At 38.8% G+C, this 22,964-nt stretch overlaps 1 protein-coding gene across 1 annotated transcript in view; it reads right to left on the reverse strand.

Moving 5' to 3' along the window:
- Nucleotides 1–22,964, reverse strand: part of MAPKAP1 (mitogen-activated protein kinase associated protein 1) — a 280,354-nt gene that overhangs the window by 94,085 nt on the left and 163,305 nt on the right. The window contains 1 exon segment of the mRNA XM_023510481.1: nt 11,899–12,008. Within this exon segment, the coding sequence (XP_023366249.1) occupies nt 11,899–12,008 (110 nt within the window).

The following is a 22,964-nucleotide window of genomic DNA, read 5'->3' on the forward strand; positions in this document are numbered from 1 at the left end:
GCAGGTGCCAAGCCTCAAATAGCTGTTTTAAGGATTAAGATATAATAAAAAAAATAGTGTTTGGCAGATTGTCTGGCCAATTTTGAGTATCAGTGAGTAGCAACAATTATAATATTGTATATGCAACTTAAAACCATAGGTCAAAGAAGAAGCTGTAACCTCAAAGATGTTACTTAATGTATAATTAAAAAATCCTATAAAAAGGAATAAAGATTAGTGTTTTCTATGCAATAAGGATGTTTGTAAGTTCAGAAATTCATATCAATATCCATTAGACTCTAAATTACATTTTTAATTTTTATGAGTTCTCTCCCATTTTATGTGAGCATTTTAAACCACAGAAAAGTTGAGAGAACTGTATACTGAAAACTCATGTACTCATCACTTTGATCCTACGATTAACCTTTTACTATATTTGCTTTATCACATATCTATACAATAATCTGTTTTTTAAAAAGGCATTTCAAATTTAAGAACACCAGGACATTTGCTCCTAAACATTTCAGTGTGCATGTCATTAACTGGAGTTCTACATTTAAGATTATCTTTTTTACTTTTAGGTAAAATGACAACACAAATCTTACCACTTGATAGTTTTACAAATGCATATACTTCTGTGACCCCAGTCCTGTTGATACATAGATTTTCTAGCAATATACAGAATATTACTTTTACTCTAGAAAGCTCTCTTACTCACTTTACATTTTAAGTAAAGAAGCTATGAAGTAAGGGGAAAAACACCAGGTTCAAAAATCAAAAGATCTGGGTTCAAATCTCATTTATATGACTCATTAGAAACACACACAACTGTGCATGCATCTCTCCCCCCCAATCATATATATCTATCTCCTCAGTTTTTCAACCATAAACACACACACACACACACACAAAACACCCATCTCACAAGGTCTTTTGTAAAGGTTAAGTACAAAAACACCTGGAATGCAGTTAAGTGTTGAGTAGGTATAATCAAATAGAAATCATTACCTTGGTACTTTCTCTCTACCTTCCTCCCCATCTCTCCCTAGTCTCCCCAATCTGAGGATGTTGTCTTCAAAAAGAAAATGGTAAGGACAAAAAAAAAAAAAAAAAGTTACATGAGAGATGAGGGGAAAAAAGGCATCTCTCTGCATAGGCAGTCCTCTCCCAATTTATCCACGGTGACTTCAGCTAATTAAACATCTGTCTCAACGGTCTCCTCAGCAAATTATTCATCCCCACTTTGTGACACTGATTGTTGGTTGCAGCCTTTTCCCCACTCGCTACCATTCCCAGAAACTTCTAAGAGTTTACTCACCAGGCACATGGCAAGGAATGATGCAGGGTCCCCATTAACCCCCTACAGTTGCCCTTGGTGCCAGTGCTGTTCATAATGCTGCCAGACGTGCCCTTAGATCTGCCTCCCCAAATAAACTGTGAGGGGTGACAACGTTTTTGTCTACATTTCTGATTTCCAGATTGTGATGCATTTTCTAGGTGCTATGACAAGTACCAGACTGAAGCAAAGTATTTAACAGCAATTTAGCTGAAAATCTGTTTTATAAGTGGTTTTGATGACAAAGCAAGCAGGTAACATAAGGTCTCGAATGAGGCGAAATGCAGTTTGGTAAATTACCCGACTCTCTTTTTGAACACATAAACAAAAGCTTTGCTTGTGATTGTATGGCCAGTAGGCAAACAACTGAAGTTACCTGGCTTGGATATGTGTCTTTCTCCTACATGTGTGAGAGTGTGTGTGCACCTGTTTGGGCAGGAAGTGGGGAAGTGAGGCAGAGGAGAACTGGGTTCTAAACTACAGAGCATATCTTAAAAATGATATTCTGAAATTTGACTTCTTCTCAATTTCTTTTTCTACTAAAAGAATTGATTGCCCGAAGAACTATCCTTTAATAAGATAAATGGCTAAATAAACTCATTTAAAAATACTAAACTGGCCAGGGTGTGGTGGCTCACACCTGTTATCCTTGCACTCTAGAAAGCTAAGGTGGGTAGACTGCTTGAGCTCAGGAGGTCAAGACCAGCCTGAACAACTAAAAATAGAAAAATTAGCCAGGCATTGTGGCTGGTGCCTATAGTTCCAGCTACTTGGGAGGCTGAGGAAAGAGGACTGCTTGAACCCAAGAGATTGAGGTTAGTGTGAGCTATGATGCCACAGCACTATACCCAGGGTAACAGAGTAATACTCTGTCTCAATAAATAAATAAATAATAAATAAAAATACTAAACTACAACAAGTAATCATTGTGATAATTAAAAGAAGAGATTGTGATACATCTTTAAGTAGGAATCCCTGAACTGTTGATTATATGTACTTGTATTTTACATTTGTAGATGCTGTGACAGCATCTCTTTCTTGAGACCTGGAACGAGAAATTCTAAATAAAATATCAGACTCTTAAAAAAAGAAATACTAAACTACACACTAAGACACAGAAATACAAATTAAGATGAAATACTAACTGCTAACCATTAGTTTGGCGAAAATTAAAGATGAATAACACCCAGTGCTGGTAAGGGGATGGGAAAAGACACACACCCTATAATCTCTTAGGACATTAAAGAATGCATATAAACTTGTGAAAGGGCAGGTTTTTGTTTTTTTAACATTTTAGATAAGTAAACCTCTAACAAGTAATCCTATATTCAAAATTTAGCACAAATGTGCAATGAATATCATACCAGATTATTCATTGAAGATTTCTATAATAGTGAAAATTTGAAAATAATGTAAACATTATTCAATAAAGAGCTACGTTAAATAAATTTCCTAAAAAGATAAAAATATGTGGTCATTCTGATACAGAATAATGCTTATCATATATTAATATCATCTATATTGTGTGATACCATTAACAAAAAACCCGTTACTCATATACACTTTTCATTACTTCATTTAAAAAACTTCTACTGAATGACCTCCTATTATTTGACAGGTACCTTGATAAATGTTGAACATGTAAAATAAAAACAAAAACAAAAAAACAGGGACCTGACCACAGGAAACTTATAACCTGTATGTATATCTCTCTGTGTGTGAACTGAACAAATAAATAAAAAAAAAAAACAACCCCAAAACCAAAGGAGTTACATCAAAGGAAGTTAGAAGAAATCTTCACTTTTTACTTCACATACCTCAAAAATGTTTGATTCTTTTCAACAACTATCTAATTTTAATTTAAATATGTGTGTCTTTAATACCTCCAAGCTATTTCAATTCTCCCTGTGTACTCAGCTCTAATAAAAGAAATCAGACTTTCTCATGGTATCCATCCCTCTGTTTCCCGAATAGAACACCTTCCACTCTTCTCCACACCTTAACTCAGGGTTTCATCATCTACTGGACAGATTTCTCAAGAGCTTCTGCACAGATGTCTCTGCTTCATGTTTTGTAGCCTCTAATCTATTTGTATAATACAGAAGAAATTTTGATTGTATTGCCTTCCTTTCAATGGCTCCTCTCTGTCATCAGAATAATGTTCAAATTCAACACAGTTTACAAACATGACCTAGTCCCAAAGGATGAACACTGCAGTCTGAACACTTTCCCATCCCTCTTCAGCTGCCAGTTTCTATTCACCTTCAGGTCTAAGTCAGATAATGTGCTCAGGATAGTTTTTTCTGACTAAGATTGGGAGTCAGGACTCTCCTCTTTCCATATGCGTCCATGCACGGTATCATAATTGACTGCTTATTTGCTTGACTCCCCAACTAAACAGTAAGCCCCTTGAGGGTAAGGACCATTTCTTGGTCTCTGTAAAATCTCCAGTACCTACACAGTGCTTGTTATAAGCCCGCAACAAATGAATATACCTCTTCCATTTTTTAGTATACTATCAGGGTTGGCCTGGCCGCATCTGGCCACAGCTTAGTTCCTGTAGATTACTCTCTGCCCACGTTTTGTTCCAGTAATTTGGAACTTCTATGTTCTATGACTATATCTCAAAGCATGTTTACTCCTCTGCCTGTTCTTCTTTTCATTTACCCATCTGGCAAAGTTCTAATTAATCTTCAAAAAAGTCATCAAAGAAATCACTCCAGAGCATCTTTTCTTAGTCCCCTACCCCACCTAATAGTTTCAACTACTCCCTTATCTGTGCTGCTTTAGTAGCTTGTATACATCTGCTTGTTAGTTTACCATATTTTAGTGCCCCTTTTTCTATGTACTCACTGGGTTTTCTGTCTGATTTTTAGTACAGCTCTGGTTACAGAGCAGGCAGGATTTGATGATGACTGCTGAACTAAACAGGGATCTTAGAGTCATATAGCACTTAAGATCACACAGCCTTACTTAATGACTAAGAGAATGACATTAAGGTTATGTTAACCAGTTTGATGAGAGTATTTCAAAATGTATATGAAACAGCACACTGTACCCCATGACTGCATTAATGTACATAGTTATGCTATAAGAAATAATAAAAAAATAAAATCACACAGCCTTTTCATATGGTGCCTGGATTAATCCTTATGCAACCTTTCTCATGCTCAGAGAGGTTAAGTACCATCATTACACATACAGTTTCTTAGGTTAAGACAGATTTTTCTTCATCTTTTTAAACATTTCTACATCAACATGTAGCAGTATTTCCTGGGCAGCTACTATGAACTTAGTGGTGCTCTGGAATTACTCCCTAGTACCCCAGGAGAAGGTCCTCTGCCTCCGAACTGTTTGTCCCTCCCACACCAACTCTCAGCCTCTTAGGGCATATTTCTTTTCCTTTCATTCTACTTTTTCACTAATCTAATCCATGCTTGTGACTGCCCCAGATGAAGTGAATGAATAGATTTCGTAATGGAAAAGGAATTTCTAAAAGATTAGTGACTAGCCGGAAGAGTAAATGCTGGTCAAATGTAGTTTTGGTGAATGACAGATTTCAAGTTTTTCTGATGTGGCAGTTGGGAGAGCTCGTAAGACCCTTCTAAAATAATTGGGTCTCTAAAGTGGTTCCAAAAGATTTTTGCTTGACATAAATACTCTAAATTTCCAGGCTTTCTGGATAAAATAGTTGACTGCAAGGCCATCTTTAACGTGCTCTGCTCTGTATTTGAGAAGATCCATCAGGAATTTCAGAGCACTCCAGACGGGGAGGCTCAGACAAGATGAAACAAAAAGATAAAGAAGCAGAGAGGGGAGGCAAGGAGGAATATTTAACTTGGAGCTTCTTGCTGGGGCACCTGAGTTATACATTGAAATACCTTAGAAACACTGTAAGCATATAGTAAATTACAACCCTAATTTACTATATCATTTTCCCACTGGGTCGTTCGATACTGAGTATAAGGTCTTGACTTCTTATTTAGTACCTATGCATGACTGGCATTAGCATAATTATTTATTCTTTCATAAGGAGGAACAGTTGTCTACAGAAATTACTGCCTTTGGACAAAGAACATTTAAACAGTTTTATTTACCTTTTACTCTTTTTCTTTAATTAAGGATGACCACATATCCTTATCCTTATCCATTGCATAAGGAAACCACATATCTGTGTCTCTGCTTCTACATTCTACTTTCATAGAAGAAAGAGTTACTGGATTTTCTGTCTTTACAATCACACAGATGTAGGACTCTGTTCAACCCTACAGCTAGAAGATTCTTTAGCTTACTTTAGTCCTTGGAGGGCATTTCAGGCTAAAAGAGTGGTAAAAACCCTACTTCATCTAAAACACATGTGGATTTCCCTTTCTCATAGGGCAGCTCAGGACAGGTGGATGTTGCTTTAAGAAAGCTAGACATAAAACATTAAAACTGACACCAACACAGACAAACTATGCAATTACAAAAAGAATTCCTGGCTTTATATCCAGATTCACCACAGGGTTCCTTTAAATGCTGCACTTCCCTAGTGCATTTAGATCTCAGAATCAATGAACATTTCTGTTTACAGAATTTTAAATTTGTTCTCCCATTAGGGTTCTAATAAGCAACATGGTACGAATAAAAAGAGTATGGGCTTTGAGGTCAAAAAAGCTTAGGCTTCAATTTAGATTCACCATTTACTTACTATGGAAACTTGGGTGACTTTACCTTCTTTTACAGCTAAGATAAAGGAAGTGTAGAGAAATAAGTACCTAACTACACATATATTAATAGTTGTCAAGTTCCTTAATTCTAAGAAGCACCTTTTTCCCTTTACTTTTTAACATTTATAAAGCCTTACATGTAAAGTAAAATGTAATCAAATCTACTTTCTAGAGGTGTTGTGCATATTAAATGAGGTCCTATCTGTACAAAAAAGCTACTTGACCAACAGTTCTCTTCTACTGGGAAGAGATCTTGCTTTTGGAAAGATCAACTCCTCCTCTGACACACAAATTCCTTTAAAACACTCTTGATAAATAATGAATTCATTTGTGTACAACTTTCTAAATCTATCTGGCATGAGAGTGAGGTCTCCCACGTGTGATATTGCAGAGACTGACCCTACTGCAACCAACCCACTACACATGATCCACGTTAGGTCATAGGTTCTAAATTCTTTCCGTCCTAGCTGCCTGGGTCTCTGCCTGATCTGTACCCCTCTGTTGTAATGCAACCACCAAGTCTGCATTTACCCCAGCTCTTTCTTTGTGTGTATAGTCTGCATATGCCCCTTCCCCTCTTTGGATCTCAGTGAATTTCACAATGCTTAGAAGTTTGCATTTCATTCTACATGCAACTGGAAGTCATTTAAAGGTGATTCATATTTTACAGGATCTCTCTGGTTGCTGTGTAGACAAAAGATAGTAGAGGACCAAGAGCAGAAATAGGATGCTATTTCAGCAGTCTAGATGAATGAATAGTCATGGTGACTTGGACTCATACAATGAAGATGGACAAGACTAAATGGAGACAGGGTATACTGTAGAGGGAAAACTCACAGGACTTTCTAATGGACAGATGTGGGGAGACAGAAAAGGTAAATATGCAGATAGCCAACTGGATACCTGTCTTGGGGAATACGGGTAGATGATGGCACCATTTACTGTCCTGGGCACCAACATATTTTTGGCAGGTGAGGATGAGTTAAGTAAATCAAACAGCAAAGTAATCTGCAATGTTCTTTTTATGTTAAAACACAGTAAGTTACAGTTTTGATTGGCAGTGCCCTACACCCACACCTCAACTACAGCTTAAATGTGAAGGTTACTAATTTCTCAGAGGTAGAGATCCTTGAACAACTTGTAAGATGCAGCAAGCTCCCTCATATCCTGTTCCTCTCTCAGCCCCTTATGTTTACTTTCCCTCTAGAATATAAGGCCCTCCACAGCAAGGGCCTTGTGGATGTGCTTCGCCACTGTCTCCCTGTACCTAGCACAGGTCTGACACATGGGGCACATGATGGTGAATGTACAACACGGCTGCAAATACATTAGGGAGCAATTATATGAATTTTTAAAACACAACCTAAGAATCCAGTGATGCCATCATTAGTTGTCCCTCAGAACAGAACTTCACACCCTGTGCTATTTTAGTATTTTAGGGAATAATGTTTCAGAAGCCCGAGACTTGACTATCTCATTGGTGACATTCTAGGAGAAAGAAACTAAATTAGCAAGCAATAAGGTGCTCTGTGGATGCAAACAGAGAGGGTAAGAGGGCTCCTACCTGAGAAAACTAACACTTTCTTTTCAAGTTTTAGGTGAAATTTAATAAGAGAGAAATATGAATAAATCCTGCTAGGCTTATTAACAATATTGCAAGAATTTTCTTAAAAGGATCTTTAGACTAATAAAAACTTATCTTTTATATCAAAAGGCAAGAAAACATGAGGTAAGAAAAATATGCTTCTGTTCAATCTTTCTGCAGATAACGAGAGAAAACCCCTCTATTTCATAATAATAACAAATATGGAACAGAGCTATGCAGAAAACTATTCTGCTTGATAAATCTCACTTTGATGATTTCTCTCTTTTGTAGATCAAGAGAAACCTCTATTTCTGTGTCAATTTAAAAACTGAAATTGATCTGTCTCCATTTCTCAACAGCGTCTCTGTCATGCCCAACATCATGCTTCAGAAGGCTGGTTAACAGCACTTTTAAACAACAATAACAAAATACTAAGAAGCTCAGAAGGTCATTGATTGTGAGGGTGACCTTAGCAGAAAGAGAACTTGAAGATCTAAAGCCTTTATCTAATAAATAACAGGTTAGCATATTTTACTGGTTAAATCAAGGGACCTGACTACTACTCTTTATTGTGTCAAAAACACACCCACCCAATTATTAACATTGGTAAAGAGGTTTCATCTAATTCTTCTAAAATTGGATTTTCCAGTTACAATTTTCTTAAACAGAGGAGATTTTCTGCTAACTCAGGTAGACTCCAAATGTCAAGTAGGTCAGTAATAAAATAAAAAGTTAGCAAGAAACTTCAAAAGAGACATTTAAAATAGGCCTTAGCAGAGAACTGACTAGAACATACTATGAAAAGACCACTATAGTTAAGTACATGGATATTAACAGAAAAAAAACCCTGCAGTGTTCACAAATAGTCATGACTTGATGAAATAATTACAAATAAAGCAACTCAAAATTTTAGATCAGTTACAAATGTGTGTAATAATATCCTATCCTAAAAAGAAAAACAATTTTGAAACCCTAAGGGTTTCCATTGACAAAGCCATTTACTTAAAGGAGAATTCTTTTGCTCAAACATCTACCACTCTCTGATTTTTTTACAAATTAAAACTGGGGAGGGAGTGCCAGAGGAAAAAACAACAGAGTATTTAAATATTAGGAGTACCATCAAGTCCACATTTTGATTTATTAATAAAATATTTAAGTTCTAAATTTATTGTTATTAAGTGAAGATGTGTGTGGTCAATTTGAAAAAAAAAAGATAAAAGACATTAAAGAAGTACACTGACAGTTTACCAAAGGAATTCTGGAATCTTGTTCTAGTGCAACTAACCTCTACTGAATAGTCTACATGGCACATGTTGTTGAATTTGAAAGGATATTTCCCTGCTTCTCACTTCAGTTAAATAAGAACAGCAAAAAGGCAAGCATTGCTGTGCATTCAATCAGGTAAAAGGTGTCTGAAGAGAGAGCGCTCATGACTCTAATTCACAGGGCATGATAGGCACCTTTTTGCAAAGACCAGATAGAAGTAATTGTGGTAAGGGCTCCAGAAGCGTATCTCTAACCTGGCATCTCTCCTATCAAGTTCATGACTAAGTTCATGTGTCATAAAGGATTAAGTATTTCACAGACAACTGTGAACACTAACACTTTTTTTTTTTTTTTGCTGTTTTTTGGCCGGGGCTGGGTTTGAAACCGCCACCTCTGGCATATGAGGCTGGCACCCTACTCCTTTGAACCACAGGCGCCACCCAACACTAACACATTTTTAAAAGTAAATATATTGGTATTTCCCTCCATGACAAGAGATTTTCATTAATCAACTTCCAAAAGAAGTCCATTCCACAATACAAAGTTCAAAAACACAAAATGTCTCCTGCCTTTACCAAGTTAACCTGAAATATGTACCTTTGCTAAACTGGAGATTCCTCTATTTCAGGAGACCATAGTTAATAAAACTATAGAAAAACCGTCTTAACTTAAGAAGCTTTTTGGATTAAGAAAATGGACAGTAGACCTGTAATCCTAACACTCTGGGAGACTGAGGTGGGTGGACTGCCTGAACTTACAGGTTCAAGACCAGCCTGAGCCAGAGAGAGCCCTTGTCTCTAAAAATAGCCAGGTATTGTAGCAGGCATCTTTAGTCCATCCTACTCAGGAGGCTGAGGCAAGAGAATCACCTGAGCCCAAGAGTTTGGGGTTGCTGTGAGCTAGAACACCATGGCACTCTACCAAGGGCAACAAAGTTAAGACTGTGTATCAAAAAAAAGAAGAAAGAAAGAAAGAAAATGGACAGTAATGCATGTAAATGTATCAATCTCAATTGGCTTCTCTAGTATGAAAAGAAATAAATAATGCAGACCACTGTTTTTTGGACAGTAAGTTTAACTCTCTGTCAAGGATATGGCAAAGACTCTAATGGAAATGGCAGTGATGTGTACACAAAGGTAAATATAAATAAATCTGTGTATGATAAATGCTGGGAATGGACATAGATAAACAGGTATGCAACTGGACAGAGATGATGGGAGACTGAAGGAAAGACATTGGCTCAGCTGTATCTGAGCAAGTTCACAGGGGTTTTGTAGTCCAAAAAAATCTGTGACAGCAGAATTTCTAATGAGAAGGTTTAAAAAGTTGTACCTCCTCTTTGGACAATTCAGAATAATGCCTTCTTATAATACAATGAATTATATCACCAATATACTCTATGTAAAAAAATTTTAAGAACAAAACAAGAGAAAGAACCAGGACCCTACAGGAGGATGAATGCTAATCAAATATCTTTGATTATGTAAAGCTGTTTAAAAGCTATTATACTGGCACCTGGAGCCCCAAAATATCTCCTTTCCCTTGGCAAGGAGTAGCTATGCCTCTTCAATCATCCCCTAAATGCAAAGAAGTTTGACCCCCATGCAATGGATAAAAGTCACCCAAAAAATGAACAAAAGAGGTGTTTGGAAAAACCAGAACACCATTCATCCCAGCTAACGACTTGTTCATTATGAGTGATGATGGATAAAGACTTCTCATGCTGAGATGAAATCAAGATTTATATGCATTGTTTCCTCTCCCAACTTGTGGGAAGATCATCATCATTTAATTCTATCTCTGCGGCCAGTGATGGGCATCCAGAGAGCTGGTTATCAAACGGCGCAGTCAGCTGGCAAAAGCCGAAACGTGCAGTTGGCACATCTGGACGGAGCCGCCACAGCCGAGGGTGAACAATGACTCCTGGCAAGCATCCAAATTGCTTGCAGACGCTAGCAGGTCTCATCTACAACCGCCTCTACCAGCATCTCTCTCTCTCTCTCTTTTTTATGAGAATCAGATTTTCATTGCTCCATTCAATTGCTCTCCTCTGCCATTTTTTACAGCTCTTATCGTTTCCTTGGAATATGGCCTTGAGACAGCTCATCCGTGTCCTTCACTGTGTTATCTCTTCTAACTTTTATTAAAACTTCAGCTTTCATCAGAAGATAGCTAATTAAATCTGGAACAGATTATATGCCTCCCTTTAAAACAGCACAAAACTATTTTCTTCAACCTGAGCAATGCTTTTTTTCTTTCCAAAAGGTGAAACTGAAAATGTTTAAAAAGTCTCTTTATTTACAAGGCTAAGATATTTTGCATGTCATATATGAGTTAATTTATATTAAAGTTGTCTCTGGTATGACAATCTTTGATCTATTTCCCCCAAATAATTATTTCTCAACACTGCTAGTATGTTTTCTTATATAAATATCATAGCTAATACCCTAAGCTTATTTTCCATATAAAATTGGGTAATAAGGAATTAGATAATAATAGGTATTTGTGCATATCAAATGATTTACCTTTTTTTAATCTTTTTTTTTTTAAGCTTGCACTCATTAGTACTGAAGACAAACTTTTCCTTTTTTTCCATATCTCAAACACTAATAACTGTAAGTTCTCCCATGGAAAATTACATGAAAACATGAAATTAAGAGCAGTGACTCAAATTTAGGACTGATTTTGTGTTCAAGACAACTTTACATCAACTAATTATTAGCATAAGTAGCTCTATCTTAATCTACCACAAATTATTAGTGATAGAATTTCCATAACTGATATGAATACATTCTTCTCACATCTGTCACTGACCAGTCCCTTCCTTTGTTCCAGGGGCAGCATAAAATTACTTTTTTGTTATAGACCTGCTAACCAAACCTTCTGGCAATGATATCTGAAACAATCTAGGCAGCCATTAAACACACCAACACACCACTAGCCCCGTCTCCTGTCCCACACTCTTAAGCCCTTTTAACTAAGGGTTAAGCTTCCACTGCCAGGACATGATTTAATGATCCTACCTGAAATTTTCTGAGATCCTTTTCTTCGCTTCACTGCCTTTAGCAAGATTTCTTTCATTGTGACCTTTGTGTTGTCCACCTGAATGAGGGAGAATCCATGAGCAGCATTTCTGTAGGAAAAGACAAATATTATTTTATCACCAACATTCAACCAGAGAGATATTACAATTTTCACTGTGTTTAAGAAAGTTTTAAAGTAGGTGTACAATGAAGTACCAATTATTTAATCTATTTCTAATGGGGAGAGATAAAAGCATTCTAGTATCAGCAGCTCCAAATGAAAGAGAAGTCAGGGTTAGGAAAGGTTTTTCTAATTGATTTCACATTTAATTTAATTGGTCTGTGTGGGTCAGTGGCACCTTGGGTTCCTAGCATTGGCTCCCAAGCCAAATCCTGCGGCAAAGATCGACAATTGGTGAACTTGGCTTGTGTCAGTAGATGTCACTGCAGGCAGATACTACCACTGTAATAAGCTCATGCAACCCCAGACAAAAAAAAGTCATGGGGTCGGGAAAAGGCATGACCTGTGTATGTCTGTGTATAAACACATACACTAGCTAGGAAGAGCCTTTTCCTTTTCTCATTTTAAATTGGTTCGGGGTATCATTCTCTGTGTGTACACATACACACACACATAATTTTTAAAAACCACACAGTCTGTGTACACGTCAGTAGAAACAGTTTAATCTACTTAGTCCTAGAAAGTCAAACAAAATGTTAGCTAAGCACAAATAATGATAAGACAAAATACTAACACTACTTGCAAGCTTCCAGTCGATCAAACTGAGCGGGGGGAGTGCTTCATCTACATAGGAAAAAACAGCTGAGGAGCAAGTACTTTAAAAAACAGAAGCCCATCTCCTGCATGAGGTAACTTCACCAACACTGTTAATTGCAATAGCAAGTATCACAAATACTACTCACTACGCTTGGGCACTGGGACAAAACAGGCCAATTCCAAGTAACTCATGTAATAAACGGGACCCAAGTTTCCAACTATGGAACATGGGAATTGCCACAAGGAGTTTGGTTGCATTCCCATTTCTCCATAAGAATCTCAAAAGGGAATATGGCCAAAAAACATGGCAGAACTTCATATTGACAAGAAATCTGAAAGAAAAGCCAAGCCCCAAGCTAAGCCCTGGAAAAGCTTCCCAACAGTAGGACAAGCTGGGAAGGAGCCTTAAGCCTAGGTTGGACCCAACCAGGTGGCTGACTCTCCACAGGGGCTGGGGGCTGATCTCAAAACCAAGGACCTAATTTGCTTCCCTAATACAGAGACATCTCCACAACCCTCCTCTCCACACGGCTTGCTGTTTAATCCTTGACATTCCATTTGTTAAAAAGCAAAAGCCGATGCTGGTCTGGCCAGCACAATCATCCATTTTAACTTGGTCAAGTTCTTGCTATCGAACAGCAGGCCTGAGAACTGTCAAGCTAATTTTACTGAACACTCTGTTACTGAATCATGCCTGAGTCCCGGCCATTCTTTACCTCAGAAGCTGGACCCTATCCCAGAATAATCTTTAAAAGTTTATTTTACTGATCAAAGCAAAATAAGAAATAGCTCTTTTTTAAAAACTATATTTAGGGAGCAATGCAGTAAGTGATACTTTGGCAAGAGTACTGAAATGTAAAGTGCCTTGTGCATTTATAAACTTGGGGGTATTTGCTCTGGCGCCAGGCCAGTGTGTGTTTGGAACAAATGCCAATCAACCACGTTCAGATTTGCCTTCCCCTGCTTTCTCCTCAGAAGTCAGTGTGTGCTCCATCTGTGACAATATGTTGGGCGATGGATGAGTAGGGCCTGAAAGGAAACACAAGTTCTGGAGTACTCACAAACTAGTACTGGCCTAGACCTCGTGAACTTCTATCCATCTGGGTTCTACCTCAACTATTTTAGATTCGAATCTGCTTATAAATTGCTTACATTCTCTCCTAATCTGCTGCTGGCTGATAGCATTATTTTAAACCAATACATTTATCTTTTTTCTCAAAGGCAGACTAAAAGCTCAAAAGGAAGCCTGGTGTTTGGACTAACTTCCATAAATTAAAAGCATCCTTTTAAAAGATTTTTGAACAGAGGAAAATCCCTAGTCTGTATTTTTCTGTCATTTTACCAGAATGTACCTGGGTGACAAGGTTAAAGCAAGCAGAGGAAATCCCTGGCACTTATCATCCACAGGCATTACTGATAAATTGTGTGGTGGAGGAATAAAGGATTACCTTCTGTATTTTTTCATTACACTTTTCTTTTGTTACAGAATACATAAATCCATTGTGGCACAATGTAATATGTATCACCATGCTACACCTGCGGACGCTTCCGAGCGGCTGCCATGTCTGTGCAGTCAGGAATGATAAGTGAACCACCCGTGAATGTTAACGATAGTGATCATTCTGAGGTAACTCGGCTCTCCATCTTCCTTTACAGCCTCCGTGCTGAAGCCAGGGTAGCAAGGTTCATGAGAGGAAAATGAAAACAACAGTGAGGGAAGGGGCACGCACGGCCCTCGGAATGTACCTTCATGAACGTGCAGTATCTTACTCTGGGGCTCCATTTCGGTAAAAACGTTAAAAGGAGAAAGAGGTTCTGCCCTGCGTATTGCGCATTCAACCAGACATAATAAAAGTTTCCTCGGGTCAATCCCACATGCCACTCCTTTTGCTCCAGATGAATGCAAACTTTGGATTTTGTTCTCTATCTGTAGCACTTCAGCAGGAAGACGGATAGCATTTCTTTTTTTGAGTAATACACTTACAGAATTCTAAAATGTGAAAGCACAGAACATAAGTGGGTCTCAGCCCCACCCAGGTGTAACTGTTAAGTTATGCTCCCATTTAAGAAGTAGAAATGGAGGCTTGCCATAATTTTCAGCCTGACTTCCAAATCCTAGGTTTTATGTTTCATTTCTTTATATCCAGGATTATTTATCGGCTTTTAAAAAAGGCTACTGAAATACATCTTTTAAGTTGCTTTTATTTAATGTGGGGCTTTGGGTCCGAGGTTGAGAAGACAGTGATCTCGGGGGAGACACACTAGTCCCGCTTCCTTCTTTGCAGTCCTGAGATCTCAGTCTCTAGCTGGGACCGGCACTGGGATGGCTAGTCCTCAGACGGACGGCAGGCCACACACAGAGCTAGAGTCTCAGCTCAGAAACTGCTCCTCCACCTGCTCCCCTTGTTCCCCCCAGCACAAGGCATTCTAGGGACACTAGGTAGAAGCTGCTGCCCTCCTGCAGTTCCTCAGGCTGCCCAAGATGAATACTGCCAGGAATGTTTCAGTCGATTCAAAGTTAGGTCCTGTCAAGTCTCCTAACCATTGAAAAACGTACAGGCATTTTAAAAAGAGATTACTCACTTGAGGAGTTCAGCTCTGTCCTAGTGCAAAGCCATTCAGTTACCACAGAGAAGTTTATATACCAGCATTAACCTGACACCAACAGCACTTCTCTACTAAGGAGTAAGCCAGAGGTTATGGGAGCCACAGAAAAAAGCAGGGGTATAGTTTTTCATCTGAAAAGCTTAGATTCTATTAATAGGAACAGAGCTGGAACCAGAACCCAAGCTGGAAAGTAGCACATTAGAGAGGAAAGCACAAGGAACAGGAGTTGAATACCCTTTGATTGAGATCCTGGTTCCAGGGCTAACTGAAATGTTTTAATGCAGGCGTCCTCAAACTACAGCCCGCAGGCCACATGCGGCCCGCTGAGGACATTTATCCGGCCTGCCAGGTGTTTTTGCTGCTGCTGCCTGTCCTGCTTAGCAGCAGACTCATCCCGGGGCCTGCAGTCTGGCCCTCCAACTGTCTGAGGGACAGTGAACTGGCCCCCTGTTTAAAAAGTTTGAGGACCCTTGTTTTAAAGTGTGAGAACCTTAGCTGCTTCCACAAAATAAGGAGGCTGCTTGCCTCCATGGAGGATAAAATAGACAACAAAGCCCAAGCACCTGGCACTAAGGGTGGCAAATAGTAAATGGAGCTTACCAACGTTAGTTCTCCTTTGTTCCCTTGTCCTAAGTCATCACCCCAATATAAGAGACCCCACTCAGTTCCTCTCCTCCATACCTCCTGAGCAGAGACTGCTTATTTAGGAGATAGGTCTCAACACTCATTGAAATTGGTAACACAGGGACAAGAAAATGTGCCATTTGCAGAGCTTGGTGGCCAGATTCAGGGGTACTGTACAGCAAACAGTCTTTGCCCCAGCAAGAGCTAAAAGGAGAATACTCTGGGCTCAGTGTTCAAAGCTTTCTTTTTGATAAAGCAAACCACAGAAGCAGGCATGTTCCACCTTGGCTTAACTTATTGGCTTTGGATGGTAATAAAGGAAATAAAAACTCTGGAGGGGGTATGGAGAAACTCAATGAATTTATTAAAAGCTTTGTGATTTGTACAGTGCAAGTTGTTCACTGTTTAACAATTACAATAATCAGAGCCACTATTATTTATTGAACACTTATTAAGTTCCAGGTACTGTTTTAAGCTTTAAAAAGTCTTTACTAACTCATTTGATCCTAAAATAGTACTATTATTATACCCATTTTATAGAAATGAGGCTGGAGGCTGGAGGCATTAGGGAATTTACCTGAGGTCACTCATCTATTAAAGATCCTTGATTTCTGAATTCAGAAATCAACAACATGGTCCCTAACTCAAACAGCACAGCCCAACAGGAGAGAAAGACAAAGAAGCCAACCAATAATTACAGCTCTATAAGATAATCACAGCAATAAAGGTAAGTCCAGACTGCTGCTGAAATACTTAACTCAGCTTCCCTGAGAAAGGGGTCAGGGAAACTTCTTCGTGGAAATAATGTCTCAAAATACAGCCATTATTTAACTGTATATCATGGTAAGAAAGATGGTAGCAACACCAGAAAGCAGCAGAGCCCTACTCTAGAATGAAGCAGTCTATGGACAAAGAAGTAATGTTTAACGAATGATGAGACAATGACAATAGCCAAAATTTTTCAAGCACTTACTTTAGTTCTAAAAAAAGGTAGGTGCTATTACGAGTTTTGTAAGAGAGAAAACTGAGGTTTAGCAAGGTTGAGACACTTGCCTGGAAACGTACGATAAACTAATAATAAGTTATAGAGCTAATAAGAGGTCATGGAGGAGCCAGAACTTGAACCCAAGTTGGCTAGACTCCCAAGCCCATGTTTTTAACCCCTGTAAGCTTAGTCTGCAAGGGAGCCTAAAGGACTCAGATAAAGACAAGACTTCAGAGAGCACATTCTCTAGACTGGAGCCACCAACCAATTTGTGGAAAAAGTTCAACTTCCATTATAACAAATTCTGTTTAATTATAAATGTACTGGTCTGTACACGCTATATGACCTACAAGATCCTTTTTAAGAAGGCCTTAGAGAATGTCATAATTTCTCACCCCACAATCTGAGTCTGCAGAAGTAGAAAAGGATGCCAAGAATAGTGTTGACTCTCCAGTTGTGACCAGTTCATAATAGTGATGAAGACACTCTAGTGCCCAACTTGCTCTGGTCCCAATTCCATCCATGTTCATTCTCTAGTATTTCAAGGTATAAAATGAAAATATATGAGCAAGAGAAAGTCTTGTAATAACTACAGCATGCCTGCTTTAAAGCAAGTCCTTTGGGTATTACTCTATCCATAAAAAGAGTTTACACTAGTGTGAATGCCACATTTTGTTTCCCCTTGCACTAACCAAAAATTTTTTCAAGATCAAAGTGTATTGTGTGAGCATGTGATGTTTGACATTGGACAAAGTACTCTTTTTCAAAACAGACATTTTCCAAAAACATAACTCGCTAGACTAATGGGCAGTGAGAAGCCAAAATGACTGCCCTCCACCTTCTCCTTGTGTATCTTTGCCAGAGTCCTTGGGACTTGCCAAATCCGGTCATGCCTGCTTAGCTTGCTCGACTGATTGTGCCAGAAAAGAAAATAAGACACAGATGTATTTGAGCTCTTTGAGATGCCAGTAAGAGAGACAGCTAATGGCTTCATTTCGACCCTCCCCTTCCAGCTGGGCACAGGTGGGGGATAATGAGGTCCCTCTCCCTAATCAAACTCAATTATTTACTACTCTATATAACCGCAAAGACATTCACATTCAGTTCAGAATATAAAACACACCGTGGGCTACTTCCAACCACTGCCACTGGGTATTTATAACAAACTCAAGTGGCTAACAGTTTGCCTTGGCAGGAGTTTAAGTGTGTAAAGTTTTGCAAACTGTTTCTGTTCAAATATGTCCTGCTGAAATGGGGTCCCAGGTGGGGTTCCATAACTGTCAGGTCAGTGAACTGCGTAACATCTGAGAATGTATTCACCATGCAGTGCAGACAGGATCTGGAAATCAAACGCTTCATTCTATTGCAACCTTCTGAGAAGCATCACAATTTTTTCAACAGCAAGACTGACATTGTATTAATAAACATTCCAAGTCACTAGCCTGACATGTACATAGCAGCAGCTGACAGACTCCAACATAAGCTGAGGGGTGAACAGAGGAAATCAAAATGAGACATAGTAACTAAACATGGCCAAAGGAGGTGTATCATGAACAAATCACATTAATGTCAGAAATGTGAGTCCTAAACTTTTGAGATATATAACAACTAAAGTAACAATCTGGCATAATTTTTGGATACCAAAGCAAGTTGATGGTTATCTAAAATGTGTGCTTTTATAGTAGGAACAAAGCATATCCTGGCACAATTTCAACAGACATTCCAGTGAGCAAAACATACATATTTAGCTTGTCTGACCTTTAAATCCTTAGAAGTATGTAATTAATGCTTTCCATCTTTATTACTTGCTCCAATATTTCTGTCACTTTAAACAGACAAAAAGAAAAATCTTTCCTTTTCTCTAGATAGTAGCTGTTGCCAAAAAGGAAATCAAGTCAGATTTACAAATACAAAATTAAACAGGCTGCATATGTTACATTTCTACACATGAGGACAATCTGGACAATGAAAATGTTTGCTAATACAACAGAATGAAAAGAAACAACACACAGTTGGTCCTCTATGATTCAAGCAAACAATGAAGAACTAGGATAATTTATACCCATATTGTCAGGCCCAGCTACAAAGAATACAGTCATCTTTTTTCCTCCCTTATCCTATTTTAGCTTTGCCCCTTATCAAACAGTATGACCTTGGGTAAGTAACTACCTATGTCAGCTCCTAAGCTTATAAAAATAAAAATAAATTGCTTAGATGGAATAAATGAGCAATATCTACCAAAGCTATGAAACTGAATGAGTGTGCAAAAATGCACTTTTCTTTTTTTTATTTTCAACTTCTATAGACCACAAGACAATATCACATAAGAGGAGGAGAGGCTTAAAGCTAACGACACCCTTTAATAAAGGTCTGGTCACTTGGGGTGTACTCGGGAGATACGATCAAGAGGGTAAATTCAATCTACCAACCTTTTTTTTTTTTTTTTTAGGTTGAAATGGATGACTTTATTTATAGAACTAAGATCAACCTTCAGACAGTATGAACTAGTCTACTATTTTAGCTCCGTGTAGCAGTGCTACAGGAGGTAGTAGCAACCCTCTTGAAAAGCCTTGTACAGCAAAGAGGAAAGAATCTAGGACACACCTCACCTTTCCCTTTATGCAAAGCCTAGAGAAGCCTACGAAGCCTTTGGGAGCCTTCTGAGTCACTGTTGCCCAAGACAGCCCAGCTTCTAGAATAAGACATTGTACTGTCTACGTGATGGCCCCTCATGTAAACAGTAAAACCCTAACTGGATTCCATTTGTTCTGGGGGTGTTAGATAGAACTATCCTGTCTCCATGTTGCTCTAACATATTAAACATTTTAAGAAAAATACATGTAGGCTCAGCACCTGTGGCTCAAGTGGCTAAGGTGCCAGCCACGTACACCTAACGTGGCAGGTGTGAATCCAATCCAGCCCGGGCTTGCCAAACAACAATGATGGCTACAACCAAAAAATAGCCAGGCGTTGTGGCGGGCGCCTGTGGTCCCAGCTACTTGGGAGGCAGAGGCAGGAGACTCGCTTGAGCCCAGAAGTTGGAGGTTGCTGTGAGCTGTGATGCCACAGCACTCTACCCAGGGGAATAGCTTGAAGCTCTGTCTCAAAAAAAAAAAAAAAAAAAAAAAGAAAGAAAGAAAAAGGAAAAAAACAGAAAAATACATGAAGAGGAGGGCAGTTTAACTGCTCTTACTGACTTCTGATTAAGGGGGATTCTGTCCATTTTAATGGCCTTGACTTTCTTTCCCTTAAAGCCCTTCTTGCCCACTCTCGAGTTGCATCCCAATGTGAAACTTTAATGTCAACACATATAATGAAATGACATCAGCACAGTTGTTTTTGTCTGTATTTTTGAACACATTGCTTCACAAATTCTGAGTGAATTAGCCCTCTGCTGGGGGATGGAAGAAAAAGATGGAAAAGGCAGGACCCTCCTTGAGAAGCACCTTACCCACTCAAGAGCTTGTTTCCCCTTGTCCTACTGCCTAAAGCAACACAAGGGTCGGCTTGGTCATTGCTGTTAAGGGGCACTTCTCTAGATGTTGAGCACCATCTGGAATCTAGCTATTTATATGGTTTTAGGGGCCTCCCATTTCTCCCACCTCCTGCTTTTTCCCTCCCACATCCCTGATATCCAAACATCTTCATGCTTAGGCTCAAAGAAGTTAAGTAGTCAGCAAATTAGGGACTCCTGTTTATATTCACATCCAAAATCAATCAGGAACAATGAACAGCTTAGAAATCCATTTGCAAATTTGATAAAGGAGGCAGTTTTCATTAGCAGGCCCCTAATTTGCAAGTTGCTAAAGTAATCCATTCCCTTTCCTCAAAAAAGAACAGCTCTATTTCCAAGGGTTTCCTGGGGTCCAAAGGCCTCTGAAGGGAAGGCTAGATGTAGCCCTGCCTTTTTAGGAATATTAGAAGACATCCAACTTCACATTCTTTTTTTTTTTTTTTGAGACAGAGCCTCAAGCTGTCCCCCTGGGTAAAGTGCTGTGGCATCACAGCTCACAGCAACCTCCAACTCCTGGGCTCAAGCAAGTCTCCTACCTCAGCCTCCCAAGTAGCTGGGACCACAGGCGCCCACCATAATGCCTAGATATTTTTTGGTTGCAGCCTTCATTGTTGTTTGGCGGGCCCTGGGCTGGATTCGAGCCCGCCACCTTAGGTGTACATGGCTGGCGCCTTAGCAGCTTGAGCCACAGGCCCCAAGCCCAACTTCACATTCTTTTCACAGAACACTTTTCCAATTAGGGGTTCATTTAAGTTAATTAGTTGCTCTTTTAAAATGTAAGTATTTTATCATAAAATATAATAATTATACTTGCATGATATAATAAAGGAAAAATGAAAACTTTTATATAAAGATTTATTTTCTATATTTGCTACAATGGACACACATGAATTATATAATAATAACACAAAAGAAGGTTAAACCCATTCATACCTTAATGTGAATTATTCAGATTGATAAAACTCTGACAGAAATAACAAGAATAACAACTATGTAACACTTCCTATGTACCTACAGGATAGCTATAATCTTTACAGTAATATTTCCTGAAATTCTAGGACCTCCAGGAGTCATCAGTTGAATTCAGAATTAAAAAGTTTCATTTTAGGCTGAGTACAGTGGCTCATGCCTATCATCCCAGTACTTTGAAAGGCTGAGGCAGGAGGATTGCTTGAAGCCAACATTTGAGACCAGCCTGGGCAACATAGTAAGGCCTATCTTTACCAAAAATGGAAAAATTAACAGGGCATGTGGTAGTGCATGCCTGCAGTCTCCACTACTTAGGAAGCTGAAGCAGGATGGATCACTTAAGCCCAGGGATTTGAGGCTGCAGTGAACTATGGATATTACCACTGCATTCTGGCCTGGACAATAGAGCAACACCGTGTCTCCAAAAAGATATAATTTATTAAATTAAAAAATACAACAATTTTATTTTAGCCAAATAAAAATCATAGATATGTACACATGTATATATGTATATCTATAAACTTATACTACAGATGGACATCTATACATATGATTTTCATTGAATTAAAAGCAAAACTATATATAGCACCATATATATTATTTATATATTTTTATTTATTATTATTATTTTTAGAGACAGAATCTCAAGCTGTTGCCCTGGGTAGAGTGCTGTAGCATCATAGCTCACAGTAACCTCAAACTCTTGGGCTCAAGTGATCCTCTTGCTTCAGTTTTTTTTTTTCTATTTTCAGTAGACACGGGCTCTTGCTTTTTGCTCGAGCTGGTCTTGAACTCCTGAGCTCTAGCAATCCACCCACCTCCGCGTTCCAGAGTGCTAGGATTATAGGCGTGAGCCACTGCACCCGGCCTATATAATTTACATATGTTGCTGTGTGTATATAAGATAAACACAGACATAGGCCACTCTCAATCTTCTAGGTTCCCCATTCTCTGCCCAGTTGAGGGGCTCCAAGTCATTGCTTAGAGGCAAAATACTCAGGAGCGCCACCTGGCCCTCATCACACAGATGTAAACAATAAATAAGCCTACTGGGATAAGCCAGGGGGTAGGGGTGATAAACAAATCTAGTCCATGCCCATCTGTCTATGTATTCTCTGTAGCTACTTATACATACTACAAAGTTAGAGAAACAGTACGGCCCACAAGCCTAAAATATTTCCTATCTGGTCCTTTGCAGAAAAAGTTTGCTAACTCCTATGATAAGCTGGTGAGATTTGGGGGGCTAAATGTTCCAATAGCTAGAGTTATTTAACATCTGACTTAGTAAAGGTCAGACAGCATCACTACAAGCTGCATACAAAACTGTTGCACAGAGAAAAGGGTGAGAGAATTCTGTATACACCAGGTTCTCTATGGAATAGGCTTCAAAATCTCTGAAGAATTTGTGCTCTTCATCACCAAGTCACACACTGTGCACAGGAATCAATCAGGCAGACAGCCCAGCTATGTGCACAATCTACACCAGCAAGAAAATAAGGTGACCAACCATTCTGGTTTACCTAGGATGGCAGGGGGCATTCCTGGACATAGGATTTTCAGTTTTCTTTCTTTCTTTTTTTTTTTTTTTT

The sequence above is a fragment of the Otolemur garnettii genome, unplaced genomic scaffold (genome assembly GCF_000181295.1).
Source record: "Otolemur garnettii isolate 467f Iridium unplaced genomic scaffold, OtoGar3 scaffold00014, whole genome shotgun sequence".
Taxonomy (NCBI): domain Eukaryota; kingdom Metazoa; phylum Chordata; class Mammalia; order Primates; family Galagidae; genus Otolemur; species Otolemur garnettii.